The sequence below is a fragment of the Octopus bimaculoides genome, chromosome 13, assembly GCF_046866305.1.
Source record: "Octopus bimaculoides isolate indiv1 chromosome 13, ASM4686630v1, whole genome shotgun sequence".
Lineage (NCBI taxonomy): Eukaryota > Metazoa > Mollusca > Cephalopoda > Octopoda > Octopodidae > Octopus > Octopus bimaculoides.
This window is the reverse complement of record NC_142940.1, coordinates 21,141,221-21,168,876: the sequence shown is the minus strand read 5'-3', so window position 1 is coordinate 21,168,876 and position 27,656 is coordinate 21,141,221. Positions and strand designations below refer to the sequence as shown.

The window sequence follows — 27,656 nt, the reverse complement described above, 5'->3', positions numbered from 1 at the left end:
TTATGGATCAAAGGGACATGCAACATCAACTATGTAGCACATGTGGTGCACCTTGTCCACCACCACTAGGTCAGGTCTTTTATACTCTAGCATCTGATCTGTTTGGATTGGGAAATCCCAGAGGATTTTGCTAGTCGCCGACTCCGCCACGCCCTGCGGTGTGTCCTCATACCACGTCTCGTCTCTCTCTAGCCCCAACTTTTTGCATATGTTCCAATGTAACACTTTCGCTACCTGATCATGTCGCCTCAAATTGTAGTGCTTTTGGGCAAATCTAGGGCATTCGTTCGTGACATAGGCAATGGTTTCATCCACACTATTGCGGATGCGGCACAGCGGAGACACTTGCTCATTCCTAAGGTTGACCCTCAAGTTCGTGTCCAAGGCTTGGTCTTGCGCTGCCAGTATAGTGCTATCAGTCCCTTTTTCAAGTGTTCCTTCCTTCAGCCAATCCCACTTATTTTTTCCAGCAACTTCTGTTGTAGCTATATGGAATTGATTTGTAGTCCCTTCTTGCCTAATTCTTTTTCATGTCCTTTTTGTACTTCTTCCTTTGTTTTGTTTCCCTTTTTTCTCTACTTTCAATACTCCCTCATTCCTAACTGTCACTAGTAATGTATCCTTACTTTGGGCTAGGTATCTCATCAAGCTCTCGAGTTCGATACACACGCAGTCTTCCACACTTACCAGTCTAGTTCCTCCTTTTGCTCTCTGCATGCATAGGTGATCAGTATCTGTACGTGGATGACGGGCTCCATGCATCGTTAGGAGCTTTGTTGACATCCTGTCCATCTCTTTTAACTCCTCCTCTGTCCAATTCAGGATTCCAGCGCCATACCGAACTACTGCGACTGCGCGCGAGTTTATTGCCGAAATTATGTTTCTGGCATTCAGCTTTGAAGCCAATATCTTTCTCACTCGCTGCAGATACTCTCTTTTTGTCTTTTCCTGCATGTGTTTGTGCTTGGTTCCATCTATCTCAAATATTCTCAAGTATTTATAGCTGGATCGAGGTTGAATTGTTTTCAACATTTCACCACTTAGCAACCATATGCCTTCTGTCCTGACAAGTATTATTATTATTATTATTATTCAGTAGTTTTATTTTTATAACGTGCTTTCACTTCACTACCGAGCGCAGCTCTGTGCGCCTTGGGTATGTGTTGTGGTTTGCTGTGGTGCTCTTATGTTTACTGTATTGAAAGTGTTTTGCGTAGAATGTGTGCAGTACCCAGTAGTGCAATTTTCTGTATGTTATATATATTTGTAAGTCCTGGTGTTTTTGTTATGTATTTGTCTGAATATTTTTTTATTATACCTAAGGCACCTACTATGATAGGAATTGTTTCTGTTTTTAGATTCCACATTCGAGTTATCTCTATTTCCAGGTCTTTGTATTTTGAAAGTTTTTCCATTTCTTTTAGAGAAACGTTGTCATCTGCTGGTATTGAAACATCAATTAGAAGGCATTTTTTTCCTTCATGATCTTTGACAACTATATCTGGTCTATTTGCCTTAATTTCTCTATCTGTGTGTATTGGCATATCCCAGAGTATGGTTGCTTTCTCGTTTTCTGTGACCTTTTCTGGCGTGTGTTTATACCATATTATTATTATTATTATTATTATTATTATTATTAATATTATTATTATTATTATTATTATTATTATCATCATCATCATCATCACCATCATCATCATCATCATCATCATCATCATCATCATCATCATCATCATCATCATCATCATTATTATTATTATTATTATTATTATTATTATTATTATTATTATCATTATAAGTGAGAGAGCAATGCATGCAATCAAAGTAACACTGGGGTGAAATATACGAAGCCTAATATACCAATCATGACTACCCATCTAACAAGGGTACACCAGGCACATGCATCATAACGACATGTGCGCTACATGGTGATCTTATATCAGGATAAACAGCGCATTACCTTGCAGGTGGAGCTCAGTTAGAATTTTCTTCAGATTGAGTAGCCCATCCCACTCAATAGATCCCTAAAAAGGATTCGTTTAAGAATGATGAACGAAACACCCATGTTTCCAAAGGTGAATTATCCAAACCCCAAAGAATTCCTCTCAACACATGGCTACGATGCTTCCCACTACTTCTGCTCGTGATCAGAGATGCATACATTGGCAGCCACTAATGGACATACTCAACTGGTTATGGTCAAGCAACTGACAAGCAAATCTGTGGTATTAAGCAGAATATTTACTGTAGCCCATCTTTTATACCAAGACAAGACAATGTACATGATAGCACTTCCAATCAGTTAAGATCAAAAGCCATGAGAGCCACTGCCTGGTACTGCATCTGGGCATTTATTATTATTATTATTATTATTATTATTATTATTATTATTACTGTATTATTACTGTAAAGTCACTGAAATTTAGAGCTCCGTAAGTTGAAAAAGTGTTTAGAATCTTTTCGGTTTTCTAAGGTCCCGTGTGATCATTTTTATTGTTACAATTGCAATTCTGAGATTGTCTGGACAGCGCAAATAGTATTTTTGTATAGAAACACTCCGTTTTGATGGCAGTGAACATGAATAATTTTTGAATTTTAACTACTTTCGGCAAGAGCAAATATTTTGCAATTTTCTTTAAGTATTTAAAGATGGCTGACAAAGAAGCCATCATAATGTTCGACACAGGAACCTGTTCCTCGTCAAAAAAAATGAGAACAAAGATATCGAATGACCTAAACTTAATGACGTCACCGAGGAGAATAATGTTTCGTCTCTAAGCAACGTTAAAACTTTCGGTGTCGACAACGAGAACAACAGCAACAGTAGCCACAGCGACAACAGCAACAGCAACAACAACAACAGAAACAGCAGCCACAGTGACAACAACAATAACAACAACAGCAACAACAACAATACGAAAGAAATGAAGCATTAAAACGCGAATATTGCCTCCACGTCTTTTGGGTTTGCGGCGTAAAAAAAGGAGAAATTCCGCATACAAGAAGATTTTAAAATGGCAAGGTAAATTGTAAAAAGGAATGGTAGAAAGGTAACTTTAAACCCTCCATCCGACGTGATAGAGAAGATCTTAAGATGCACGGCAGGTGAAAAATGCTCCTGAGAGCAAAATACAAAAATGCTTCGGAAGCGTGTGGGAAAGAAGTTTGGAACTACTGAGGTGAGATTTGGGACGAAGAAGAAGCCAGGTGTCATTCCGTGACCACTTTGAGGAATGACAACTTCTTCCTAATCCCCAGCTATCGCGGCCAACGTCTTGCCAAGATTAGGGTGTTGAATGTGCCACCAGAAATATCCATCACCTGGCTAGTGGCGGCCGTCCTGGAAGGTCTAGAAGAAGACGAAGTGACAGTATTGGATGTCAAGAAAATACTTAAACAAAACTGGTCTGGTATAGGTATGGAACCGACTTTACAATATCAGCAGGACCATATCGAACCAGCTGCCCAATCTATTCGATCTTCCAAATGGTTCTCACCTGTCGGTTTTAGTGGAGGGTAGAAAGCCAGGATGCCACATATGTGGATCAGTAACTCACTTAAAGGCTTTCTGCCCTGAAACAAGAAAAAAATAAACTCCCGCTGCTGCCAGGCGTAGGAGTGACTGTATGGTAAGTAGCTTGCTTACGAACCACATGGTTCCGGGTTCAGTCCCACTGCGTGGCACCTTGGGCAAGTGTCTTCCAATATAGCCTCGGGCCGACCAAAGCCTTGTGAGTGGATTAGGTAGACGGAAACTGAAAGAAGCCCGTCGTATATATGTATATATATATATATGTGTGTGTGTGTGTGTGTGTGTGTGTGTGTGTGTGTGTGTTTGTCCCCCCACCATCGTTGCTGGCGTGTTTATATCCCCGTAACTTAGCGGTTCGGCAAAAAGAGACCGATAGAATAAGTACTAGGCTTACAAAGAATAAGTCCTGGGGTCGATTTGCTCGACTAAAAGGTGGTGCTCCAGCGTGACTAAAACAAGTAAAAAGAAATTACAAACACCACAAGTGCAAAATTATAAACAAGTGCTCAAGAACCCTACACCTACTCCCACACCCACTCCCAAACCAAGACAAAGAAGGAGTCTACCTCCAGTTGCCACGATAAAGCAAGCTTCTTCTGAATGCTCTTCCTTCCAAACCAATATCAACTTAGAATGACATGGACAAAGAAGAGCTGAACGATCAATGGATCACGGTGACAAAAGGGGGTAGGCGAAAGTGGGGGAGAGTACATAGCCCTATTCCAAGAAATCAACAAAAACATATTCTGAAAACACAACTGCAACTCAATTCACAACCACTCCAACAAAAACAACAAGAACAATAGCAACAACTTCAAAAACAGCAGCAGCATCAACAACAACATGAAATCACAGAAACACAGAAACAACCAATTACAGAACTTCAGAAATATTCATCAGACTATAGACGAAATATACACGTTGAGAGTTCAAATTCTGCCGTTTCAACCTTTCGTGGTGCTAATGAAACACTGGTTTCGATGTAATCCACTAGTTCCATCCTGCAAAATTTCAAGGTTTGGGCCTTTAGTAGAACGGATTATTATTACGGATTGCAGACCGTTTGCTTTCACAGCTCATTTATTGATTACTTTTTGTGCATATTCTTCAAAATTTGAGTAGTCTTCTGGATTTATTTGTTTACTTCTAAATTTTATACATATCTGCAGCAACCGGTAAATCACAACGGGAATGCGTTTAATATGTAAATTGGTATATTCAATAACTTAACACCGTTCTAAGCTGGGGCTGTATAAACAATGTGTTCGGAAGCGAGAATGGGTTACATGGGTGCTGATGAATGGACAAAAGACCCCGAAATATGTCTTCGATCTTATTGTTTGTTTACATCTTACGTCACGATACGAAACGTTGTAGCCAAAATGAGTGCTGGCTATAATTTCTATGGAATATCTGTAGAAATAACCTTAACAAAATAATGTAAGCTATACGTTCCTTTGACAGTGAACAATGACAACTATCTTTTTAAAAAATCTTCAAGATATAGCTGTTTTAAAGTGGGTTCCTCCTGCTGGTGTAATGTGTGACTTCCGTTGTACTGTAGTTGCTGTTTTACGCTAGTATCCACAATAGTTACTAGTCATCGTATACCGTTGTGTCTCTTCGTACCGGAATAGTAATACACTAACTTCTTCATGGCTTACTATCGCTGATAGCTCCACAAGAGACTGACTAGAACTGTCGACGCTCAGCTCTTCGAATCTTGACCCTCTCTTGACGACCGGCTGCTTGTGTATTTATAATGGCTTACTCCTGCCACTTTTTACCGGGAGGGTTAAACAGTTTCACTATACAACAATAGCTAAGGCAGTAAATTAACATTGAGATCAAACAATAAACTCCATCCAGAAAATATTCTTTAATTAGATCGTGTATATTAAATCGAATAAATGGGATTTCTTATGAAAGGTATATATTACTTGCATATGTAAAGGTTGAAATTCTACAAATGATCTTTTTTCATCCTCCATTTTACTATTTCATCAAACATACTTTATCTGGGACTGCGTCACTTTGTGTGAGTATGTTCGTGTGCCTGTGATATGCATTCATATAAAGGTTTGTACATAATCACCAACGTGAATATGCAGACCTCTCTCTCTCTCTATATATATATATATATATATATATATATGTATATATATATATATATATATATATATATATATATATATATATATATATATATATATATATATATATATATATATATATATATATATATGCAGAAAGGATGATGATATACAATACATAAGTATTCGAATATACATAAGTTGCAATGATGGAACTTGCAGAAAAATTTTACCGGTGAAGAATGTTTGCGTTGTAACTTTCTGGCTACGACAGTGATGTATCTTTCCTGTCTTATAAAAAGTGCACAATATACTGTGATATATAACAACTACCTTCAATAATGAATGCAGTTATTGAAAACCGTACCAACAGCCGTTTAGAATTAACCACGGAAACTATTGGTTTTTTGGGCTGATTTTGGAAGTTTCACATCAGAGTTTTTCAATTTTTTGTCGCACAGGCTAATTGGACCAATTACAAAATGGAGTCCCTGATTATCGCTTGCAGCATTTCTCTTACCCAATGCACGTTGAATTAGTTTTCTACCTATAAAATGAAAAGAATATTTGTACTTCATTTAGAATGTGGCACATATGTATATATATAAATCATGTAATGTCGTTTTTAAGACCGTACTTGTTGAAACATGCTCTAACACGTTTAAACAAGATGTTTATACGGGTGCATAAATATCACAGAGCAAGGAAAGCTTCAGTTAGATAAATTCTAGCTTACAGACAGACAAATAATAATTTGTTGCTTTGATATCCCTTCATGAAAATGGAGGTCACAGAAGTGCACATTAGACACTTCATGCTTTATGTGCATAAAAAAGGCAACAGTGCAACAAATACCGCAAGAAATGTGCAAGAAGTATATGTTGAAGGGACTTTGAATATTCGTAAGTGCAAACGATGATTCCATAAATTTCGATAAGGGGACTTTAGTTTGGAAGATTCCCAGGAAACTTCCCAGGAAGATTCCCAGGAAACTCCGTGGTTCCCACCTCCTCTACTCCTTTCTTTTCCGGAAAAAAGTGGCTTGCGGTGGGTTTCGAGGTGAGATACGTTGAATTCCCTCGAAAAAACCTGTGGAAAAAATTATTTTACACCGAGTTACGAAAGTGTCCTTCACGAAATATTTACCGAAACAAAAGCAGAAGACATCATAAATAGGATGCTCATATGAATACAAACGAGATAAAAGAAGTTTCGCATAAATCAGATCACGAATTCCCGAGATACGCTGTTTTTTGGGGTAGCTTGAACTATTGGTGACCTAACTGGTCTAGTATATACTAAAATTAATGTAAATAGCTAGACGATAAAGGAAACATCTAATCATCGCTAATTGGGACCGAGGGTGCTGAATAGTACCTATATTGCAATAAGAGTTAAAAGCCTTAACGCTGCATTAAAGGTTTTTAACTCTTATTTCTTGGAATATAGGTGTTATTCAGCACCCACAGTGACAATTAGAGACGACTAAATTTTTCCCTTGACTTAATAAATTTGTCGCAGTTTACTTACTTATTTAGTTGGTTGTAATTTACTTGTTGAAAATATTTACCGATACGGTTGTACATAGGGTAAATGTGTTTGAAAGTTTTGGTTTATTTTGTTTGTTTTTTCCCACATAACACTTATTTTTGTGCTATTGACATCACCAGATTGAATAGTACTGCCCAGGTGTCGAAACCATAATGTTATCCGTGGGGAAGCTGATGATGGAAGTATGTTGGATTGTTGGTATGGCTGTTTTTGCATGTGTGGAATAGTATTATTGGATTGTTGGTATGGCTGTTGAATAGTATTATAACACATCCTTTTGATATATATATATATATAAACACACACATATATAATAGTCGTAGACGTGGCAGTGTGGTAAAAAGTTTGCTTCTGAATCACATGGTTCCAGATTCGGTCCCATAGCGTGGAAGCTTGGTCAGATGTCTTCCACTATAGCCTTGAGCCAACCAAAATCTTGTGAGTGGATTTCGTAGATAGAAACCTGAAAGAAGCCCGTTATATGTGTGTGTGTGTGTGTGTGTGTGTGTGTGTGTGTGCGTGTGTGTGTGTGTGTGTGTGTGTGTGTGTGTGTGAGTGTGTGTGTGTGAGTGTGTGTGTGTGAGTGTGTGTGTGTGAGTGTGTGTGTGTGAGTGTGTGTGTGTGAGTGTGTGTGTGTGAGTGTGTGTGTGTGTATACACACACACACACACACACACACGCACTTCCATCACCACTTGACAACCGGTGTTGGTGTGTTTATGTTCCCGTAACTTAACGGTTTGACAAAAGAACTAATAAAACAAGTACCAGGTTCTAAGAAAATAAGTCCCGGAATCAGTTAATTCGGCTAAAAATTCTTCAATGCAGTGTTCCTTGACCGCAGTTTAATGACTGGAACAAGTAACAGATAAAAGAAATATGGATTCCAGTAATCCGGTAGTTCTCATAAAAGGAAGCTCCTTAATGTATCATTCGACAAAGCATATAGAATATACAGTACGACACAAGATAAAGGGATAAGTTGTATAAAGTCATAAATGACAGAGAAATGGTTTGATGAAATTTTATTTAACAATAAGAAGATTCTAATATCACGACAAAATTTTTCGTGACATAAAAATATGTAAATAATTTGTATTCTTATATTTAATAATAAATAAATTATTTACATGTCTGCATTAAATAAATTATTTACATGTCTGCATTTTTTGCAAAATGCAAAAAATCTTTCAAAATAATGCCGAATTTAAGCTACGTCCTTGGGTGAAAGAAATTCTTTGCTAAATTCAAATTTCTTTTACCTGAGGACGTAGCTTAAATTCTGCATTATTTTGAAAAAATTTTTGCATTTTGCATTAATGCAGACATGTAAGTAATATACTTATTATTAAATATAATATAAATTATTTACATGTTTTTAAGTTACAAAACAATTTGTCGTGATATTTGAACTTTCTAATTGTTGAACAAAATTTCAATGAACTATTCCTCTGTCATTTATGACTTTACATTTATATGGAGAGAAAGTGATAACATCAGATGAAAGGATGAGCTATATGAGGAGAAGACTATGCAGGGATATGTTAGTAAAAAGCTCCGAGATGATAGTAACATTGATCATTGTAAAGAAACAGTTTTCGTCAGATGAATTCATGAACTTCAAAATAAAGGACATTCGAAATGCCTCAATGTAAGTACCTAATTCAGCTGAACCTTACTGATAGATAGATAGATAGATAGATAGATAGATAGATAGATAGATAGACAGATAGATAGATAGATAGATAGATAGATAGATAGATAGATAGATAGATAGATAGATGTGTGCAGATTTGTATGTTTTGTTTTGTGTATGTATTCTCATGCATATAGTTGCATGTCTAGACATGCTTGTATATACTTAAATGATAAACGTCTGGAAAGTTTTACAGATTTTTAGTTCCAGTGCTGGCCTGGATCTGTAGTCTTCGAATCAGCTTTCTTCTTTCTGATTTTGAAAAGCCCAATTTCTCAAGATTGGTACTTAGGCAATGGGTTACATATCTCAGTGCCCCAATAGTTACCTGAACTTTTAATATGGATAGAGTAACTGTAGATTTCTCCGTAGTTCAGCGTAGGCATTTTCTTTTTCCCTGACCTTTAGCTTTATGTTAACAAATACTGGGCAGCTGATTTCCAAAGCTGAACACAGTTTCTCTTCTCTATCCCGAATCATTATACCAAGTCGATTATGTTTATATTTTATCGAGGTTTCCACTGGGACAATCCTTAGAGTGGCTACGGTTTCTACAATACTGTGAGTTCTTATTTCTTTGGCCTTGGAGTTATCCTTCCGACGGATCTCATTATACAGTGTTCTAGTTACAGCATCATGTCTCATAGGTAGATAACACCGTGATGATATTTTTGGGCAACTGCTTATGATGAGTGATACCTTCAGTGTTAACTTCAAAACGTCTGTGTCAGTTATCACATGTGCAGCTTTTTCTGCGTTTCTGTCCCTTTTGTGCATCAGGTATGTGCTTGATATTCCCTGTTCCTGGATTTCAAACGCATACCCTTCAAATTGTGAGTCAGTGATCCAGTTCTTGGTCCATGATAGACTGCTTTGATGATCAACGTTACTATCATCTCGGAGTTTTCTACTAACATATCCATGCATAGTCTTCTGCTCATATAGGCTTATCCTTTCATCTGATGATACATTGCGGTAGAGTCGTGTGACTTCTTTGGGTATGTATTTAAGGTTATCAGACAAGGAGCTGCTTTCCAATTCGTATGTTGTTATCAGTCTCATGTATGCAATCTTGGACAAGGGATGCGCTTCATCACTTGGTGGTTAAAAGGTGTTTTCGGAGGGATATGATATGACATTCAAAGGTAGTCCCGTTCTATGTTAAGCCTTTGCCCCTTTGTTTTCGTTTTAGGTAGTGGCGGTCTACATCACTTGTGATGTGGAAATTATATGTGCTAGTTAGTATCTTCCGGGTTTTCACATCAATGGCTCGGATCTCATCAGGCGCCAAATCAAACAGTCCAAATGCTGGTATAAGTACTGGCACTGCAAACATATTGTGGACCACTGTTTTATTGAATTCATAGAGTTCTGAGGTCCAAGTCTTCTTTATTGGGACGTAATATTCTTTAGTGACACGTATTTTGTTACAGGTGCCATTGTAAGATATGCTTTCATTCACCCCAAGATACCTGTAGCATTCCTCATCAGATGTAGGGGAAAAAGTTAAGTCATTGACGGAGATGTTGCTAGTCTGATTTACAGTTTTCCCTTTTCACAACCATATAGCAACATTTATCTTGACCAAACTCCAACCTTATATCCTTTGAGAATGTTGTAACGAGGTCAAGATTCTTTTCCATTTCATGCATGTTCTTGGCATATAGTTTTAAGTCATCCATAAAGAAACAGTGTGTAATTTTGGTATTTCTACTTCCTTGTTAACCAGTGAGATATCCTTCAGACTTTCTTAACATGAATAGCAAGGGGTTTACAGAAAATATAAACATCACAGAGAGGCTGTCTCCTTGGAATATGCCCCTGCGATATTGTATTCTATCAGTGACAATACAATCACTATTTGTGTTTAATGTCAAGATGGTGGCCCACGATGAAGTCAGGCTTTGACTATACTCACTGGAACTTTAGCAAGTCGAAGGGCTTCTTGCATCCATGAGTGGGGGCAGATTCAAAGGCTTTCTTGTAGTCCAGCTATATTGAGACCAAATTCCTTCTATGTTCCCGCACCTCTGACGTTACAGTTTTGTTTCTTAACAATTGCTCGGCATATCCCCAGACTCCCTTCTGCCCAGAAGCTTCTTCTGCAGTGATGGTGTTATCACTTTCACAATGGTTTTGAAGGAAGAGATTTAAACGTGCTGTATATATTTTATACATTAAGTTCTGACATGCAATTGGCTGGTAGTTTTTCGCCATGTGGGTAGTTCTGCATTTGAGGATCAGTTTTGTCTCTGCCAGAGTTACCCATTCTGGTATGCAGCTATTCCCATTGAGAGCTTGCTGGTACAGGTTAATAAGATATGGTCGGTAGAAGGTTAGCTTCTTGTGTAACTATATCCAACAATCAAGTCTCTTCCAGGTGCTTTTCCATACTGAAGTTTCTGGATTACGTTCATTGGGGTATCACCATCAATGTTGTATGTCTTTGGTGTAATGTAGAGACAATAACTTCTTCGAATTTCTTGCATCCACAGAACATCTTGGTTAAACTCCATCTCTTCGTTCCAAATTTCCCTCCAAAAGGAGTCTATGTCTTCTCGTGAAAGAACTTCTATGATATTCAATGCGTCTTCTCTCGTGTCTCTGTACATTGTTACCTGGATCCGGTTGAATATTTTGTTTATTGTTTTTCTCTCCGTTATTCTCTTCTGATGTCAGAGTTTCTCACTGACAGCTTTTAAGCTCCTGCTTGAGGGTTTGCAAGTGAGAGTCCTCTTTTTATTGTCCCCAAACATCACTTCTAACTCCTTCACTTTTGCTGGTGAGACGTATAGTAATTTGTTTGTTTGTACGCAATAAGCATCATCACATGGCTGATGGTCTTCCGTAAATTAGTTATCTTTTCCACTGTCTTCAAAACCCATGATGGCACTTTCTTCGTTTTTTCGGTTCTGCTTACTTTTTGAACGTCGTTTATGTTCTGCATAATAGCTTTTAATACCGTGTCTGGTGGTATTTTGTTTAGTTTGGCAGATCAAAGTTATTTGGCTTTGAAAGTTAATACATACATACATACATACATACATACATACATACACACACACACACACACACATACATAATACATACATACATACATACATGCATACATACATACATACATACATACATACATACATACATACATACATACATACATACGCGTGTATATGCATGTATGTATGTAGGTATATATGTATTACAGACTGCTTATGTTCTGATTTTCTACATATGACAATGGTGTGTTTCTTCTCCTGCTTGGAGGCAATATTTATCCCCACTTAAAGATAGTTGTTCTGTTAGACCAAACTATACTGCTGTAGTTGCCACAAGTGAAACTCACTTACTGCCTTTTGGTGCAAATGCACTCTTGCTTCTATCACTACTATCCCCAGCGCCGAGACTACTAGATCACGTGATTTCGACCTTTCCCGGTCATATCAATGTTGGACGTTCGACTGCTAGAGATTGCAGCGACTCATCTTCCCGCCAGCGATATATAGAAAAACAGCGCCAGGACAGGCACTGGTGTCGCAATTAGCCCGCGAGCTTATCAAAAACAATTATTTGTGACAGAGGTGATATTAATACCGGGAGGTGATATTTATCCCCACTTAAACGTGGTTGTTTTGGTAGAACAAACTCATATGGGCCATCGTCATTCCATCGCCTTTTCTGGCACTGTAAATCTATATATCGCTGGCGAAGATGAATCGCTGCTATCTCTAGTGGTCGAACGTCCATCATTGACAAGACCAAGGAAGTTCGAAATCCCGTGATCTGATTGGTCTCAGCGCTGAGGGTAACGGGGAATCATCTACCTGCTAGCGATATAAACAAGAGTGCATTTTGAACCAAAAACCAATATGTGAGTTTCTCTCGTGGTAACTATCGCAGTATAGATTTATTTTTCTAACAGAACAACCACATTTAAGTGGAGATAAATATTATCTCACGGTATTAATACAGCCTCTGTCACTAAAGAAATGTAAAATATAGACATACAATGTGTATTCCAGAAGTTTTGATACTTTTTCAGGGGCGATCTTTATTAATTTCAAATAAGTAGAAGATTCAAATTTCCTTCAAAGTAGGGCCTTCTGATTTCAATGAATTATTTGTAGCGCTCCAGCCACTGCATAAGGCCCCATGGAAGTCATCCAAAGTGAAGGTGTCCAGGACACTTGTTACAGCCTCCTTCATCTTGAAAACGGATGCCCCTGAAGTCTGAAGTTTTCCTTCACTTTGGGAAACAACCAAAAGTCACAAGGATCAAAGTTTGAACTGTAAGGAGGGTGGGGGGACTGTTTTGAAGCCAATTTCTGTCAAGTTGTTGTTTATCAGGATGTAACTGTGGACTGGCGCATTGTCCAAGTGCAGATGCTCTGGCTTTTTACGATGAAATCTCTTTTTGAACTCACCCGAAATCTCCACAAAGTACTCTTTGTTGACCGTCTGGCCAGAAGATACTCAGTGGATGTGGACGATATCCTTGCTGTCGAAAGACATGATCATCATGATCTTCCCGGTGACCTTCCTTTGCCAAGCTTCCTTTGCCTAGCCAGAGAAAAACAGGTGCTTGGTTCATACAAGTTAATCCATAAGTAATTGCGTTTTTGCGTCTCTCCACTATCTCTGTAATTGTCTTTAGGGTTTTGGTCCTATTCTCCTCAGAGACTGAGAGTTGTTCCGTTAGATCATTCGCCCACAAAACCTCTGGCGAGAGCCTTGACCCAGTTGTTTGCTTTCCTCAGGCTGTTGGTCAGCCTGGCGCATTTTTCGATTTTAAGTAGTGTATGAATATGTGTGAGTATGGGTGCATGTGTATGTCTCTGTAAAAATGAGTAATTAAATACATGAGAGGTTATGTGTGCGTATGCGTGTGAGATGTATGTAAATATATGCGTAAATGTTTGTGTATCCACACGTGTGAGTATGTGTGAGTGAATATAAAAGAGTAGATATTATTCATGGAGAAGAAAAGAGGAAGTGGAGATACTGTTCGCGAGTGAGCGTCACTGGCATAATAGCCTAATGGTGTATAAGTGCCTTATAGCCATGATACAGCGTAATTGTGTGTTGTATGTGATCTTGACACAGTAAATTGTAACCCTAACAGATGGAAGGCAAAATCATTTATATATAAAAACAAGATGCGTGTACCTGGAGTGGATAATTGGAAATGAACCGGTGAGTAGTGCATCAGAAGACATTTCTTTGTGCTTGGAATTAGATGAAAACTAATGATACCTTGTTGCGAGGCTTGTCCTAGGTGAAAATTTAGCTGTTGTTCACGAAGGAGTTGGGAAGCACTAGATTGAAGTGCTGTTAGAAACCACAAGTAAAATGATGTAGTGACCTAAAGAAATGAAATGTCTGGGCATAGTTTTTAGTGACCCATTGCCATTTCGTTAAACACCCAACAAATGATCCTTAACACAATCGACTAACGTCCGATCGGCTTATCCTATTCATAATGACCCACAGAGACGAAGACGAACCTTGATAAAATATACGCTTTCGGGGATGCAGGTAAATGACATTGAAAACTACCTGAGACCGTATCGGAAAGCGATAACCTTAACAAATGGACAGATGTTAAATATATTCCAAGGTGGATGTGACAAAGTATTGAAGAACAGTGAATTAGAATGTCATAGAGGTGCAGTTGCGTCTGAAGAAATAGTGAGGGTGTCCAGGAACGTTACGAGAGGTCGTAGAGTCGGATAGAAAAAGACGTAAAGCTTGATAATGCGAGATGGAAGATTACCGAATCGTGAATATATCCAAAATGTCTCTCATTGTCCCTCATTCACTATCCACTACTTAACACACACACACACACACACACACACACACACACATTCACTACATTCACACACATTAGCACACAAAGTCTTACACCTCTTATTACTTACACACTCATACACAGGCATACATAGGTCCATAAAACTCATACATACACAAACACACACAACCGTTTCTACCTCTAATTCCTCCATGGCATCCCATGTGAAGAATTTAGTTGTAGGAACGGTTGCCATTGTTCACCATGCTATTCTCTTCAAAAATATATCCACAATTTTTTTCTAATATATTCTTCTCTCCTTTCTCTACCATTCTTCTTTGCTTTACAGAGTAAGACATTGACTTAGTACGACTTCATCGTGTTTCTGCTTTGGATTTTAATATTTCACAAAATTTTTTGAAAACTTTTACTCTCTCTCGGATCTAAATTCTTTCTCGATACTAAAGAAGCTAAATTTTTTCTCGGTACAGAGAGTTTTCAAGGACTTGGTTAGTAAAACAATAAACCGAAAATGACTGATCCAGGTTATGACAAATGATTGGTGGATATAATTCTAGAGGAATATTAGGGGATAATTCGTCAGATTGAAAACTATAGCAATAGATAACAAACTAGAGAATGAGCAGCCGATTTGAAGAGGCAAATAGAAAAATAATCGCATACGATAGACTAGCAGAGAAAACGCAGTTTGGCAGTTTATTAAACGCAATACACAAAGTATACGTTATTCGAGCTTGATCACGAGCTCTGAAATCCAGATGAGCAAAAACTCTTTAATAGACTCGAGTGGTACAAGGCAGCTTGAATACAAACCCACACACTGAACTGGAGAGCTCTAGTCGATTTCCTAGAGATATATGCCTTTACTATACCTGCATAGATGGCCTCTGTTACACCAAACACAAAAACCACTGCAGAAACCTCATTCAGGAGTTCAACTAGCAGCTTTCTTAATTAGCTGTTTAAGGAGAAAACTACTGGGACAGGATAAACTCGCATACGGACTCTGCAGCATACCGTCGAACAAGTAAAACACGTACATTGAGCTTCTAATTCATTCTCTCTCTATGCGTGTGTGTGTGTGTGTGTGTGTGTGTGTGTGTGTGTGTGTGTGTGTGTGTGTGTGTGTGTGTGTGTGTGTGTGCGTGTGTGTGTGTGTGTGGTGGCCGTCCAGTCGTGAACTTGTGACACTAGTAGCGAGAAAATAAAAAGCAAAGTTAAAAATTAAGCAGCAATGCCTGTGCGAAATTTTGCACTCACGCACGCACACGCATACACATACATACATACATACATATATATTAATGCATGCACGAAAGCATACATAATACATAGATGCATACATTCATATATGCGTACATGCATACATACATACATACATACATACATACATACATACATACGTACATACATTTATGCTCATATACATGCATATATACTCACTCAAAATGGAAGTCTTGGTATCCTTGCCCATACGGGGCGCTTCCATACGTTCTTCATTCAGTGGTACAGCTTCAGTAATATACACCGAAAGAGAGTAGATGAATATAAAAGTTACCAAACTGAAGGTGTTCAAGGCGTTCATTATGGAATCGCGTTACTCTGTAAAAGAAGATTTAAAAGAGAAATGAATAATTTGTTGATGTTGTACAAAAATATAATTAGTTATTATTTATATTTATATGAAAAGGTGTGTGGTTGGTGCCATTTATACATTGAATACAGCATATGTAATATCAGTTTTATATTTCGGTGTCTCCATGGTGCATATAACTTAATGCTATAATTTGTACAGATTTAAAACTGAACGGTGGTGTAATGTGCTGGTATAATGTAAAACGGTGGAGGCGCAATGGCCCAGTGGTTAGGGCAGCGGACTCGCAGTCATAGGATCACGGTTTTGATTCCCAGACCGGGCGCTGTGGGTGTTTATTGAGCGAAAACACCTAAAGCTCCACGAGGCTCCGGCAGGAGATGGTGGTGAACCCTGCTGTACTCTTCCACCACAACTTTCTCTCACTCTTACTTCCTGTTTCTGTTGTGCCTGTAATTCAAAGGGTCAGCCTTGTCACACTGTGTCACGCTGAATATCCCCGAGAACTATGTTAACGGTACACGTTTCTGTGGAGTGCTCAGCTACTTGAACGTTAATTTCACGAGCAGGCTGTTCCGTTGATCGGATCAACTGGAACCCTCGACGTCGTAAACGACGGAGTGCCAGCAAAAAATGTAAAACGGTTCCACAATAAAGAAGAGCTAATTTAACTTCAGGTAGTGGTTGTAAATTTGCACAGTTTACCAAAGCAAGCAGTTGTTATAATTCTTTCTACAATAGGTACAAGCACTGAAATTTGGGTGGAGCAATGACTTATTGATTATATCTACCCCAGTCTCGACTGGTACTTAATTTTATAGACCCCGAAAGGATGAATGGCAAAGTTGACCTCGGTGGCATTTGAACTTAAAATGTTAAATCAGAAGAAATGCCAAGCATTTTGTTCGACGCGGTAACGACTCTGCCTTCTCGTAGTAATATTCCTTATAAAGGTTAGCCCAGCGGGCAAAATGCTGAGCAACATTTCTTCCGTCTTTACATTTGAGTTCAAATCCCGGCGGGGTCGACTTTGCCTTTCATCCTTTCGGGGTCGATAAAATAAGTACCAGTTGATCACTGAGGTCGATATTATCGGCTGATCTCCTACCTCACAATCGCTGGCCTTGTGCCAAATTTCGAAATCAATATTTCTTATAAAGAAATTGAGAACTATCCATTGAGTTGAGGAATAATTCATTAGCGGTTTTTTTGTTTTTTTTTCAAATTAAAGAATGCACGCGGAAATAAAACTCATAGGCAAAATGTTATGTTATTTAAAAGAGAACTTTTTGCTGTAGTGTGTTTTGATTTTTTTTTAATTTTATTGATTTTTGTGTATTTTTAGATCATTAAAATGGAATTTCAAGTGGACAAAACTGAGTATTTTCGACATCATTTATTTTTTGCATTTAATCGAGGTGTTAAGGCCGCCAAAGCTGCTCGTGAGATTTGTGCTGTGTATGGAGAAGGAGCAATGTCTCAAAGTACCGCCCGCCGTTCGTTTTCGCGGTTGAAAATGGGAATTTTTTACCTCAAGGATGGATCACACACCGATCGACCAATTGAGTTCGATGAAGAGCGATTGAATCAACTTCTTCACGAAAATCTACGTCAAACGACCAGAGAATTGGCGGAGCAGATAGACTGTGATAAAAAAAAAGCTGTGGTGAAACACCTTCATTCAATGAGCGAAAACAACAAAAATCAATGCTCCACAATCGGCGCCAGTTGGCTCGTTTGACACTGCTCAACACATGGTCACAAATAGTGTTTTCTTTACCACATAGTCACTGGTGAGGAAAAATGAAGTTGCGAAAAGAATAGCTCAGTTCCAACAAACAAGCGAAACCGCGAGCAAAACAAGACCTTCATCCTCGATAGACCATGTTGTGTGTATGATGGGACTGGGAAGGTTTAAATCATTGCGAACTGCTAGAGTGCAATCAAACACTCAATACTGCATGTTCAACAACTGCACCGACTCAACGAAGCTATTCAGCAAAAAAGACCGAATATGCGAAATGGCGTTCTTGTGCAACAACTTAACCAAGTTCCTTAGTTACAGACTATATAATTCCAAAGATTTGTATGTGAGAATTAATGTAGCGATATAGTATAATGGAGCGGTTGGGTATATTAGCCCAACTATTCCGCACTTTTGAAAATATCGATAGATCCTCGTACAGGAGTACATTTTGTAAAAAAACCAGGAAATATTTCCTTCAGATAGTATTGTGAATTGATTTAGAAACAATGCTGTGTCTCTTGAGATTATAGTACTTTGCAGGTAATTTTGGTCATCTGCTGATGATGTGGATGCTATCTTCCAGACTCATAAGGTGCAATCGAGAATTTGTACGACATTGTGAAGAGACATCTTTGGTACCTACCTCCGATTTCTAAATAGAGGGTGGACGTACATGTGTGTGTGTGTGTGTGTGTGTGTGTGTGTGCGTGCGTGCGTGTGTGTGTGTATAAGAAATTGTAGCATACAGTGCTACAACTACAACTAAGAAAAAAGAAGCCATCTGGTGTACTGTTGGCGGATTTCAGGAAGCATGGAAGTTTTGAAGGATCATCCCGCTATATTATATTTTACTTATTTCAGTCATTAGACTGTGGGCACCCTGGGCCACTGCCTTGAAGAATTAATAGTCGAATAAATCGACCCCAGGTGGTACTTTCGGCAAATATCTTCTACTATAGCCATGGGCCGACCAAAGCATTGTGAGTGGATTTGGTTGACGGAAACTAAAATAAGCCTGTCGTATATATATATATATATATGATGATAATAATAAAAGCAATCGTAAAACAAGCGAGCAACATTTCGATCCAAGCCGGAGCTGTATTGACGCAAGACAATGATCTGCACTTGGTGAGATTGAGAAGGGATAATCCTCTTCGAAATACTTGAAAACAACTACAAGTCAATGCAGGGTTATACGCCCAGTAAGGTAATCCAACTGAATTTACCCAACAGGTGTAACAGTATGCTTCCTCCAAATCGACAACGCCCACCCTACGTTGCTAATTTTATTAAAAAATACTGCTCAAGAACAGAGTTGCGAAGTTCTACCGTACCTTCTGGCTAGGCGCCATCAGATTATCACCATTTTTAACGGGCAATCTCCAACAGCATGTGAGGTGTTTCGTTAAAAAAGAACGTGGAGCTGAAAATGTGGGTCGCTTCATTTTTCAAGTAAAATCCAAGTGATTTTTACCGTCAAGGCATTGACAAGCTAATGGAATGTTGGTAAGACATCGTGATCAATGAAGGAGAATATATTATTGTCTCGTCTGTGAAAACTGGCAATGGGATTAAAATAAGTGGAGAAAAAAACAAAGAATTCATCTAGCAACCCTGTATGTTGTATGTATGCCATTATTAAGGTTTCTTGGCAATAGAAAAAGAACCGATTTCTAACCTAGATCCAAGACTCCTCCACTAGAATTTCCACATCAATAGGGCATTTCTGCATGTATTTGTGTATATGTGGAGATTTGGAGTCAGTTTATGTATGTATGTATGTACGTACGTACGTATGTATGTATGTATGTATGTATGTATGTATGTATGTATGTATGTATGCATACCATTATTCAGTTTTGTACGGTATTTGGAGCCAGTGCATGTGCAGATTTGTATGTTTTGTTTCATGTATGTATTCTCATGCATATAGTTATGTATGTATGAATGTATATATGTATGTATGATAGTAAAGAAAGAAAAACCATGGGAGTGTGGCGGGGTTACGTACATGTATGTGTAACGAATAAATCAGACAGAAAGGCGGTGAGCAGGCAGAAACATTAGCGCGCCGGGCGAAATGCTTAACGGTATTTCGTCTGCCGCTACTTTCTGAGTTCAAATTCCGCCGAGGTCGACTTTGCCTTTCGTCTTTTCGGAGTCGATAAATTAAGTACCAGTTACGCACTGGGTCTATGTAATCGACTTAATCCCTTTGTCTGTCTTTGTTTGTCCCCTCTATGTTTAGCCCCTTGTGGGCAATAAAGAAATAAGAAACGTTAGCACGCCGGACGAAATACTTAGCGGTATTTCGACTGTCTTTGCGTTCTGAGTTCAAATTCTGCCGAGGTCGACTTTGCCTTTCATCCTTTCGGGGTCAGCAAATTAAGTACCAGTTACGTACTGGGGTCGATCTAATCGACTGCCCCCCCCCCTCCCCCAAAATTTCGGGCTTTGTGCCTGGAGTAGAAAAGAATAAATTAGATAGCAACTCACGTGAAGCAAATGTAATAGTGACAAAAGTAGATTTAGAAAAATAATGAAACTGATCTCATTTACCTGTCGATAGCTGGTGAAATGGAAAAAGTGAACCTGGTGACAACGGCCGAAGTTGGTGTCTTCCAAAAGTTATGCGAAGATTATTTTCTAGGCTAAAACTCTCAGCTTTATAAAACAAATGGCTCATGTGATCAGAATGTTACCCTTCCCCTTTTCCTCGTTTTGTCACACAGGTAAACATTCTTAAAGTAGCATAATTATGCAGAATGACCAACATGTATGTGTACGCGTCTGTTCATTTACATGCATACATAAATACATACTAACACACACACACACATATGTATGATCTACACGCTCAAACTGTGTATTGTCTATAACCAATTTCATATTTCGTTAAATTCATCAACAATTTAGTAGCTTTTTCGATATTCCCTGCTGTTCTCATTTGGCTGAATTCATAAAATATTTAAATAGTTTCTGTCCGCAGTGTTTCTAATAACTTTAGTATGTTCCTAGGCGGGCTTTATGCATAATTTTAGGTGTATACACCAGTTGGATATTTACAAATAATAATATAATCGCGAATTATGTTTTAAGTAGTTTCAATTTAATTGTATATTTAATTGCACAACTGAGTGTAGCTTTGTGTGTCTTTGTTAAATACAATGTTTTGTTTCGCTTTGTGCTTCTAATCTTCTCTTGCCTTTATTTTTAGAACTTGGCTGGATCCATAAAATATCAAAGTAGTTTCTTATCACAAGTATTTTGAACAATTTTCAATAGGTTTTCTAGATTGGTCGTATGTACAATTTTCAGTCGGTTACGTAGCTGGGTGTTTTTATTATCATAATTATTATGGTTTTTTCTTCTTTCAGTTTCATTTTCATATCTTGCCACGTATCTCCCAGACATCTAAGGCAAAGAAACTCACGGATTACATAGAGCATTAAAAAAAAACAACTAGACTATTCATTTACAAAAGTCAAATGAAGTTATGTAGAAAAAATGTATTTACCTAAAAAACAGTCGTCCTCAGAGCGACGATATTCTCAATAGCTGTGACCCACCAGTTAAAACAATCTTTTGCACTTCCTGCAAAAGGGGATCATTCTCTAACAATTTTCACAAAACGTATGCACACACTTAAAAACCCATTTCCCACGGGAAATCAGAGATTTCCGCCAGAATATCACCAAGAGAATTCTTGGTGATTTGCTGTTGGAAATACCCCAAGCCAACAGGTGGGACGGTCAATCCGCCCCTCCAAACATAACCAAGTAAGTTTTTCCCTTTCTTTTCTTCTCTTTTTCCGACAACGTGGTCGTGTACAAAATTGACAGCGTGAATGTACGTGGCCTGGGGTTGCCTTGGAAACGGGGTCACCTGCTCAACGACCTCAGGGAAAGGGACTGATAACAAACACCTTTCTCCTTGATGAACTTCTTTAAGTTTCATTTGAAAAGGGAAGTAAGAGTAGGGAGAGAAGTACTGTCTTCTAGTCAGTTTTCCGAAAGGTGGATGAAAGTGGCGAGAATGGTATAAGTGAACGGGCATGCCCTGATATCTTACGCCTGTAGTTGTAAGGAGGAAAGGAAACGAAAAAAAAAAAAAGAAAAGGCACCTGCCCCAAAATTCAGGGTACCCATGGTTTTTATGGGGTTCTTCCATGAGCAGCCCTCGAACGTCTCCTCCCTATTGAGGATTACATATTGTTGATCTCTCTTTTTAAAAAAATTATATTAGTCTTGTTTATACGCAAAACCCTCACGGCTACACACACTCACACACATACACACACATTATTTTTGTTTTGTCCTGTGCTGTCCATAATGCTTTTTTTTCATGTAGACCCTTGTGGTTAATAAAGAAATCATCATCATCATCATCATCATCATCATCATCATCATCATCATTATTATTATTATTATTATTATTATTATTATTATTATTATTATTATTATTATTATTATTAAGGCAGCGAGAGACAGAATCGTTAGTACGCCGGGCGAATTGCCAAGCGGTATTTCGCCCGTCGTTACATTCTGAGTTCAAATTCCGCCGAGGCTGACTTTGTTTTTTATCCTTTCGAGGTCAATAAATTAAGTACCAGTGAAACACTGGGGTCGATGTTAATCGACTTATCCCCTGCAGCATCTCTTGTAAGTCGATCTGCACGTTGTGTTGCAGTCTCTGAAGCTCGTGCAGCAGCAGTAGAGGAAGCATTTCTTGTTCGGCGAGCTAAACGTTGCTCGTTGCTATGGGCGGCTCGTTGCGTAGCAATACGTGCTAACCAATCACAACGCTGCTCTTCACTTTCCCTTCTTCGCGCTGAAGCCATCGTAAGTGCATTGAGAGAGTTCCTCCTGGCGGCGTCCTCGGCAGATTCATTTGCACGCATGCATTTACTTTTCTTTGCCGACCTATATTTGCGTCGAGGCATAGTGGAAAATTATCAGTTTACGCAATAGAAAAAGTCCTAAGGAAAATGCGATGAATGCGTAGCACCCAAAAAATAGTAAAATGTAGTTGGCAAAAATGTTAATCAAACAAACCGAATTAAGTTCTTTTAATTTTGGGTAAGTGTTTTGAAATGGCTAATTTAAGTTGGAATAATTGTATGAAAAAGAACGCTCACGTGAAAATAGAGGCAAATTGTAACTCGCAAATGAATACTGCTGGCAGTACTGTGCAAGCAGTCGGTAAGAGCTCGCCACAGCTGACAAAGTAAAGTATTGATTTTTTCCAGTTGGGTGTGTGTCATGTTTTTCGCAGGCTCAAGCCAAATCCTAGGCGAATTGAGAGTAATTTATTTATGTTGGAGGAGCAGAATTTCGAGGAAAAAAAATCATGAGAAAAAGTGTCCTAAGTCAAAGAGAGTACACATATCAAATTTGGTGAAATTCGATTGAAAATTGTAAGATTAGAAGTGGTTCACACAACACACACACACGCACACATACACACAACTTGCCTTTTAATATATAAGATAACTGCAAAATGCGAACAAAATATAAACTGTTTTCTGTCTTCGAGGTAGCCAACAAGTACGAAACAATGGTAAAAGTAACGTAAGGTGAAAAAAATAGAGACACAATACCAGAAATTGTGAAAAGATTAGAATCTAAACTAAAAAATGGGGCTTCAGATTGGCTAATATATAGAAACTGAATAATGTCAAAATGACTTTTAAAGATCTCTCAGCTGGACTCAAAGCTAAAACTGAAAGATCCCTGATAGTGGTATTTGATCAAACAGAAGAAAGGTAAGTGCTAGTTAAGCACTAGTGTTGATGTAATCATCTTACCCACTACCCTTAAATTACTGGTCATGTACCAAAATTTACAATAATAATTGTTAATACATAAAATTTACAATAATAATTGTTAGTAATTTCGATTTTTATTGCATGTTTTAAATGCAGAGTCGCGCACAAGACTGAAAAATTTATGTGCATGTATTTTTTCTTATACTGGTCAATGTGAAAACCCATTTTTGTTTAAATTTTGATCTTTTCACAATTTCTGTTCTGGCTATCTCGAAGGCAAAAAAAACGGGATAAAAATTACAGGCAAGGATGACAATTACAGGCAAAGATGAAAATTACTTTAAAAGTACATGTGTCTCAGTGGAATACTCAGCCACTTATACGTTGGTTTAACATAGTCGCAGGTGTGGCTGTGTGGTAAGAAGTTTTTTTCTCAACCACATGATTCTGTCCCACTTGGGCAAGTGTCTTCTACTATAGCTTCGGGCCGACTAAAACGTTGCGAATGGATTTGGTAGACAGAAACGGAAAGAAGCTTGTCGTACATATAAGTGGCTCTGTGTGTGTGTGTGTGTGTGTGTGTGTGTGTGTGTGTGTGTGTGTGTGTGTGTGTGTGTGTGTGTGTGTGTGTGTGTGTGTGTGTGTATGTGTGTGTGTGTGTGTGTGTGTATGTGTGCGCGTTTGTGTGTGTATGTATGTGCGTGCGTGTGTGTCTCTCACCACTGCTTGACAACCGCTTCTAGAGTGTTTACGTTCCCGTAAGCTAGCGGTTCGGCAAGAGAACTGACACAATAAGTACTAGACTTTAAAAATAATTAAGTACTGGGGTCGATTCATTCAACTGAAAATTGGTCAGGATGGTGCCCTAACGTGGTCGCAGTCTAGTGACTGAAACAAATAAAAGATAAAAGATAAAAGTAGATTTGGTTGAACGGATAATTGAATGTTCCTCGTCTAAACCGTTGAAGGATCCGTCATCAACAATAAATATCCTTACAGTTGAACTGAATATTTTATGATATAGTTTTCTAGAGGCTTAAACGCTGTTTTTGTGGAAAATATGATATTCATACGTCGAACTTTTGGTACTACATTTTAAATCTAGTGATTGATCCATTCGTGGGGAACTTCCAGTGAATTTTATAACTTATTTGTGGAATCGCTAAAATAATAATACCTTTTAAGCTCTTTTTTGTTTACCTGTAGCTCTGTTTTAAGTATTAATCATCTAATGCATTTATAATATTCTTTCCTAATTTTTCTTTTGTGTGTGTGTGTGCCTGTCGTAATCTATTTTTTCATGAATATTTGAGTATAGAAACAATACCCACATTGGTGGTTGAATTGGGAATGGTTAAAAACGATGCAGATATATAGATAACACAGATCTCAGGACTCGCATATATACAATAATATGCAGTGAATAGCAATGATAGGCATTGCACACGCAATATGCAGTTATAATACAACAGAAACACAAACCACAACTAAACTTTATATTTACCCACAGCACACAAAAACCACACTCAGTTATATTGTCAAGTTGAAAATTATACTGAATTTACATGAAACGTAATGGCATTAATTACAAGCAATACCCGACTGGTGAATATACTAAAACTTTTACATAAAACCCGCCAAGAGACCTACTTAAATTTATTAGAAACAGCGTGGGAAAGACTATTAAAAATTGAATGAGTCCAGCCGAGATATAAAAATGAGGATCAAGTGCCATACATAGTTGAAAAAGCTACTAAAATTGTTAATGAAGTTAACGAAATATAAAATTGGGTATAGACAATACGCAATTGACGACTAATAAAATTGAAATTAGCTTATGTATAAACATGGGAATGGGATCAGAATCTTGTCTTCTTTAACAAGAAAATGACAAACTTTCCAGCCAATTCTGCACACTAGACCGGCTAAATGTTTAAGACATTTACCTCAGAATCACAAAATCGCTGCTTCAATTTCACTACTTGGCATTTTGGGCAGGTGTCTTTTAGATTAGTTTCAAGTCAACCCAAATTTTCCATGTGAAATTGGGCAGATAGTGTTTAGAAGACCCTCTGAGATATATATATATATATATATATATATATATATATATATATAGACCTGTAATTGGAAGGTTTTAGTCTTGTCATATGCAGCGTCACATTGAGTCTCTCAAAGAATTTTAAGGGTAGATGTTTCTGTAAAATACCCAGCTATTTCATACATTAATTCAAAGAATACACGATTCGGTTGATCAAGCAACTTCAGAATTGAAGGGCATATTAAACAATGAAGTCGAAGATATACAAATAGATGGAACTGATCGTGGTTAGATCGTTTTTGATCATAGGTTTGCTCGGACAGGGCTAACAGAGGTGTAAGTTGTCACGAAAGAATATGATTTAGCCCTTGCACATATGGCTACACTCATTATCAATCGTATCTCATCAGCCCTTAATAGCTTTTCCCGAGACCCGTTCTATCAAAAGACTTTCACTTCTTCGTGTAACAAACCTCACATTTTGCGTCGACTATATGGTAAAGTGTGATTTTGTCGCAAGCACGTCGGTTGCGGTGTCTTTCATTCGAGTGATTAGCTCAATTATAATTTAATATTCTCTAACATTATCTCTGCGCAATTTTACTGATTCTGCTCTAAAAGCTCTCTTCAAATACTTTCATCATTAGTTGTTAGCAATCGCACGGTCTATTCTCGCTTAACTGGATTGATGTAGACTTTTGCGCGCCAGGGATGCACACATGGGTCGGCGCGTCCAGCTCTCAGTTACTAGGACCGTCTTAGCGTCCTCTCTAGTCTGGCTGCTCCTGTCCCCATACCGCTCATAACTCACTGCTACTCTAAATGCACCATTATCTCTGCTATTCATGACCAGGATTACCTTATTAACATTTGCGTCCAAGTAGATCTTCTGTACCTCCAACACCAGATCACTCTGCTCAATTTGTATCGATTAATTAAGACGTGGTCGTGGTCATGGACGGAGAGAACGGGTCTCACGTCGCAGAAATCCCGGTCTGACTCAGGCTGCATGTGACCCGAAGTCATCAAGCAACTGATCTTGTTTAAAGTCTTTTGGGGGTTATGTGTGTTGATGCAACCAAGTCTCATTACTGACTTATTAATTTCAGATTAAATTAAAAATTCCTCTTCGCTTACAACCAGAAAAAAATGTTTACAGGTTTCTCTAAATTGTACTTGCTATTTAAGTTTAAATATTCCATGTCATATGAAAAACTCGCACTGCAATGGTTTGTAGATTTCTGGTGTTACCATTACCGGAAGTTTATTGCAAGCAAGTCTTAAGAGATTTCATCGTTTGAGTTTATTTTGTTTAGTGTGGTGTACTGCAACAAGTCGAGAGGAGGGTAGCTAAAGAGTATACTTATATGATGCTAATGTGATTATTGTTTTGTTATAGTGGTTTTAAGATGGAGAAGTGGTAGTCTGATCGAGTGAATGTGTGGTTGCGTGAATATGTGGTGATGTTGTGGTATGGATAGTACACATACTTACTAACATACATCACATTTTTTTTTCGAAAACCTTTTTGCGAAAAAAGTTTTCGAAAAAAAATGTGATGTGTATTAATATGTATGCGTGTTAGCCCACCAATTTTTATTTTCATATTATATTTCAAAATAGTCGCAATTTACACACTCTGAAATGTATTTGTAGAAATTTTCATTTAAAAATGCCTCTTTTTTAGAAAGTTATGAGGAAATAAAGCCAATTCGTGTGAATTTTCTCTCCACGCCCTCGAAAAACAATTTCTTAATGAATTCCGATATAATCGAAATCTACATCATCGGCAGCGTAATTGTAGAAAATTTCATTTAAAAATA

General features: G+C 38.0%; 1 protein-coding gene across 3 annotated transcripts in view; it reads right to left on the bottom strand.

Annotated features, from left to right (window-relative positions):
• Positions 1–5,799: 5,799 nt before the first annotated feature.
• LOC106880488 (uncharacterized) overlaps positions 5,800–27,656 on the bottom strand; it is a 55,853-nt gene continuing 33,996 nt past the window's right edge. For 2 of the 3 annotated variants that reach the window (XM_089361572.1, XM_089361573.1), the window contains 3 exons: positions 20,585–21,439; positions 16,125–16,283; positions 5,800–6,172 (listed from right to left, as the gene is read on the bottom strand). In XM_089361572.1, coding sequence (XP_089217698.1) covers positions 6,009–6,172; positions 16,125–16,266 — 306 coding nt within the window. In that variant the 5' untranslated portion in view covers positions 16,267–16,283; positions 20,585–21,439 and the 3' untranslated portion in view covers positions 5,800–6,008. The remainder of the gene's footprint in view (positions 6,173–16,124; positions 16,284–20,584; positions 21,440–27,656) is intronic. The other variant, XM_089361574.1, reaches the window with a different exon arrangement.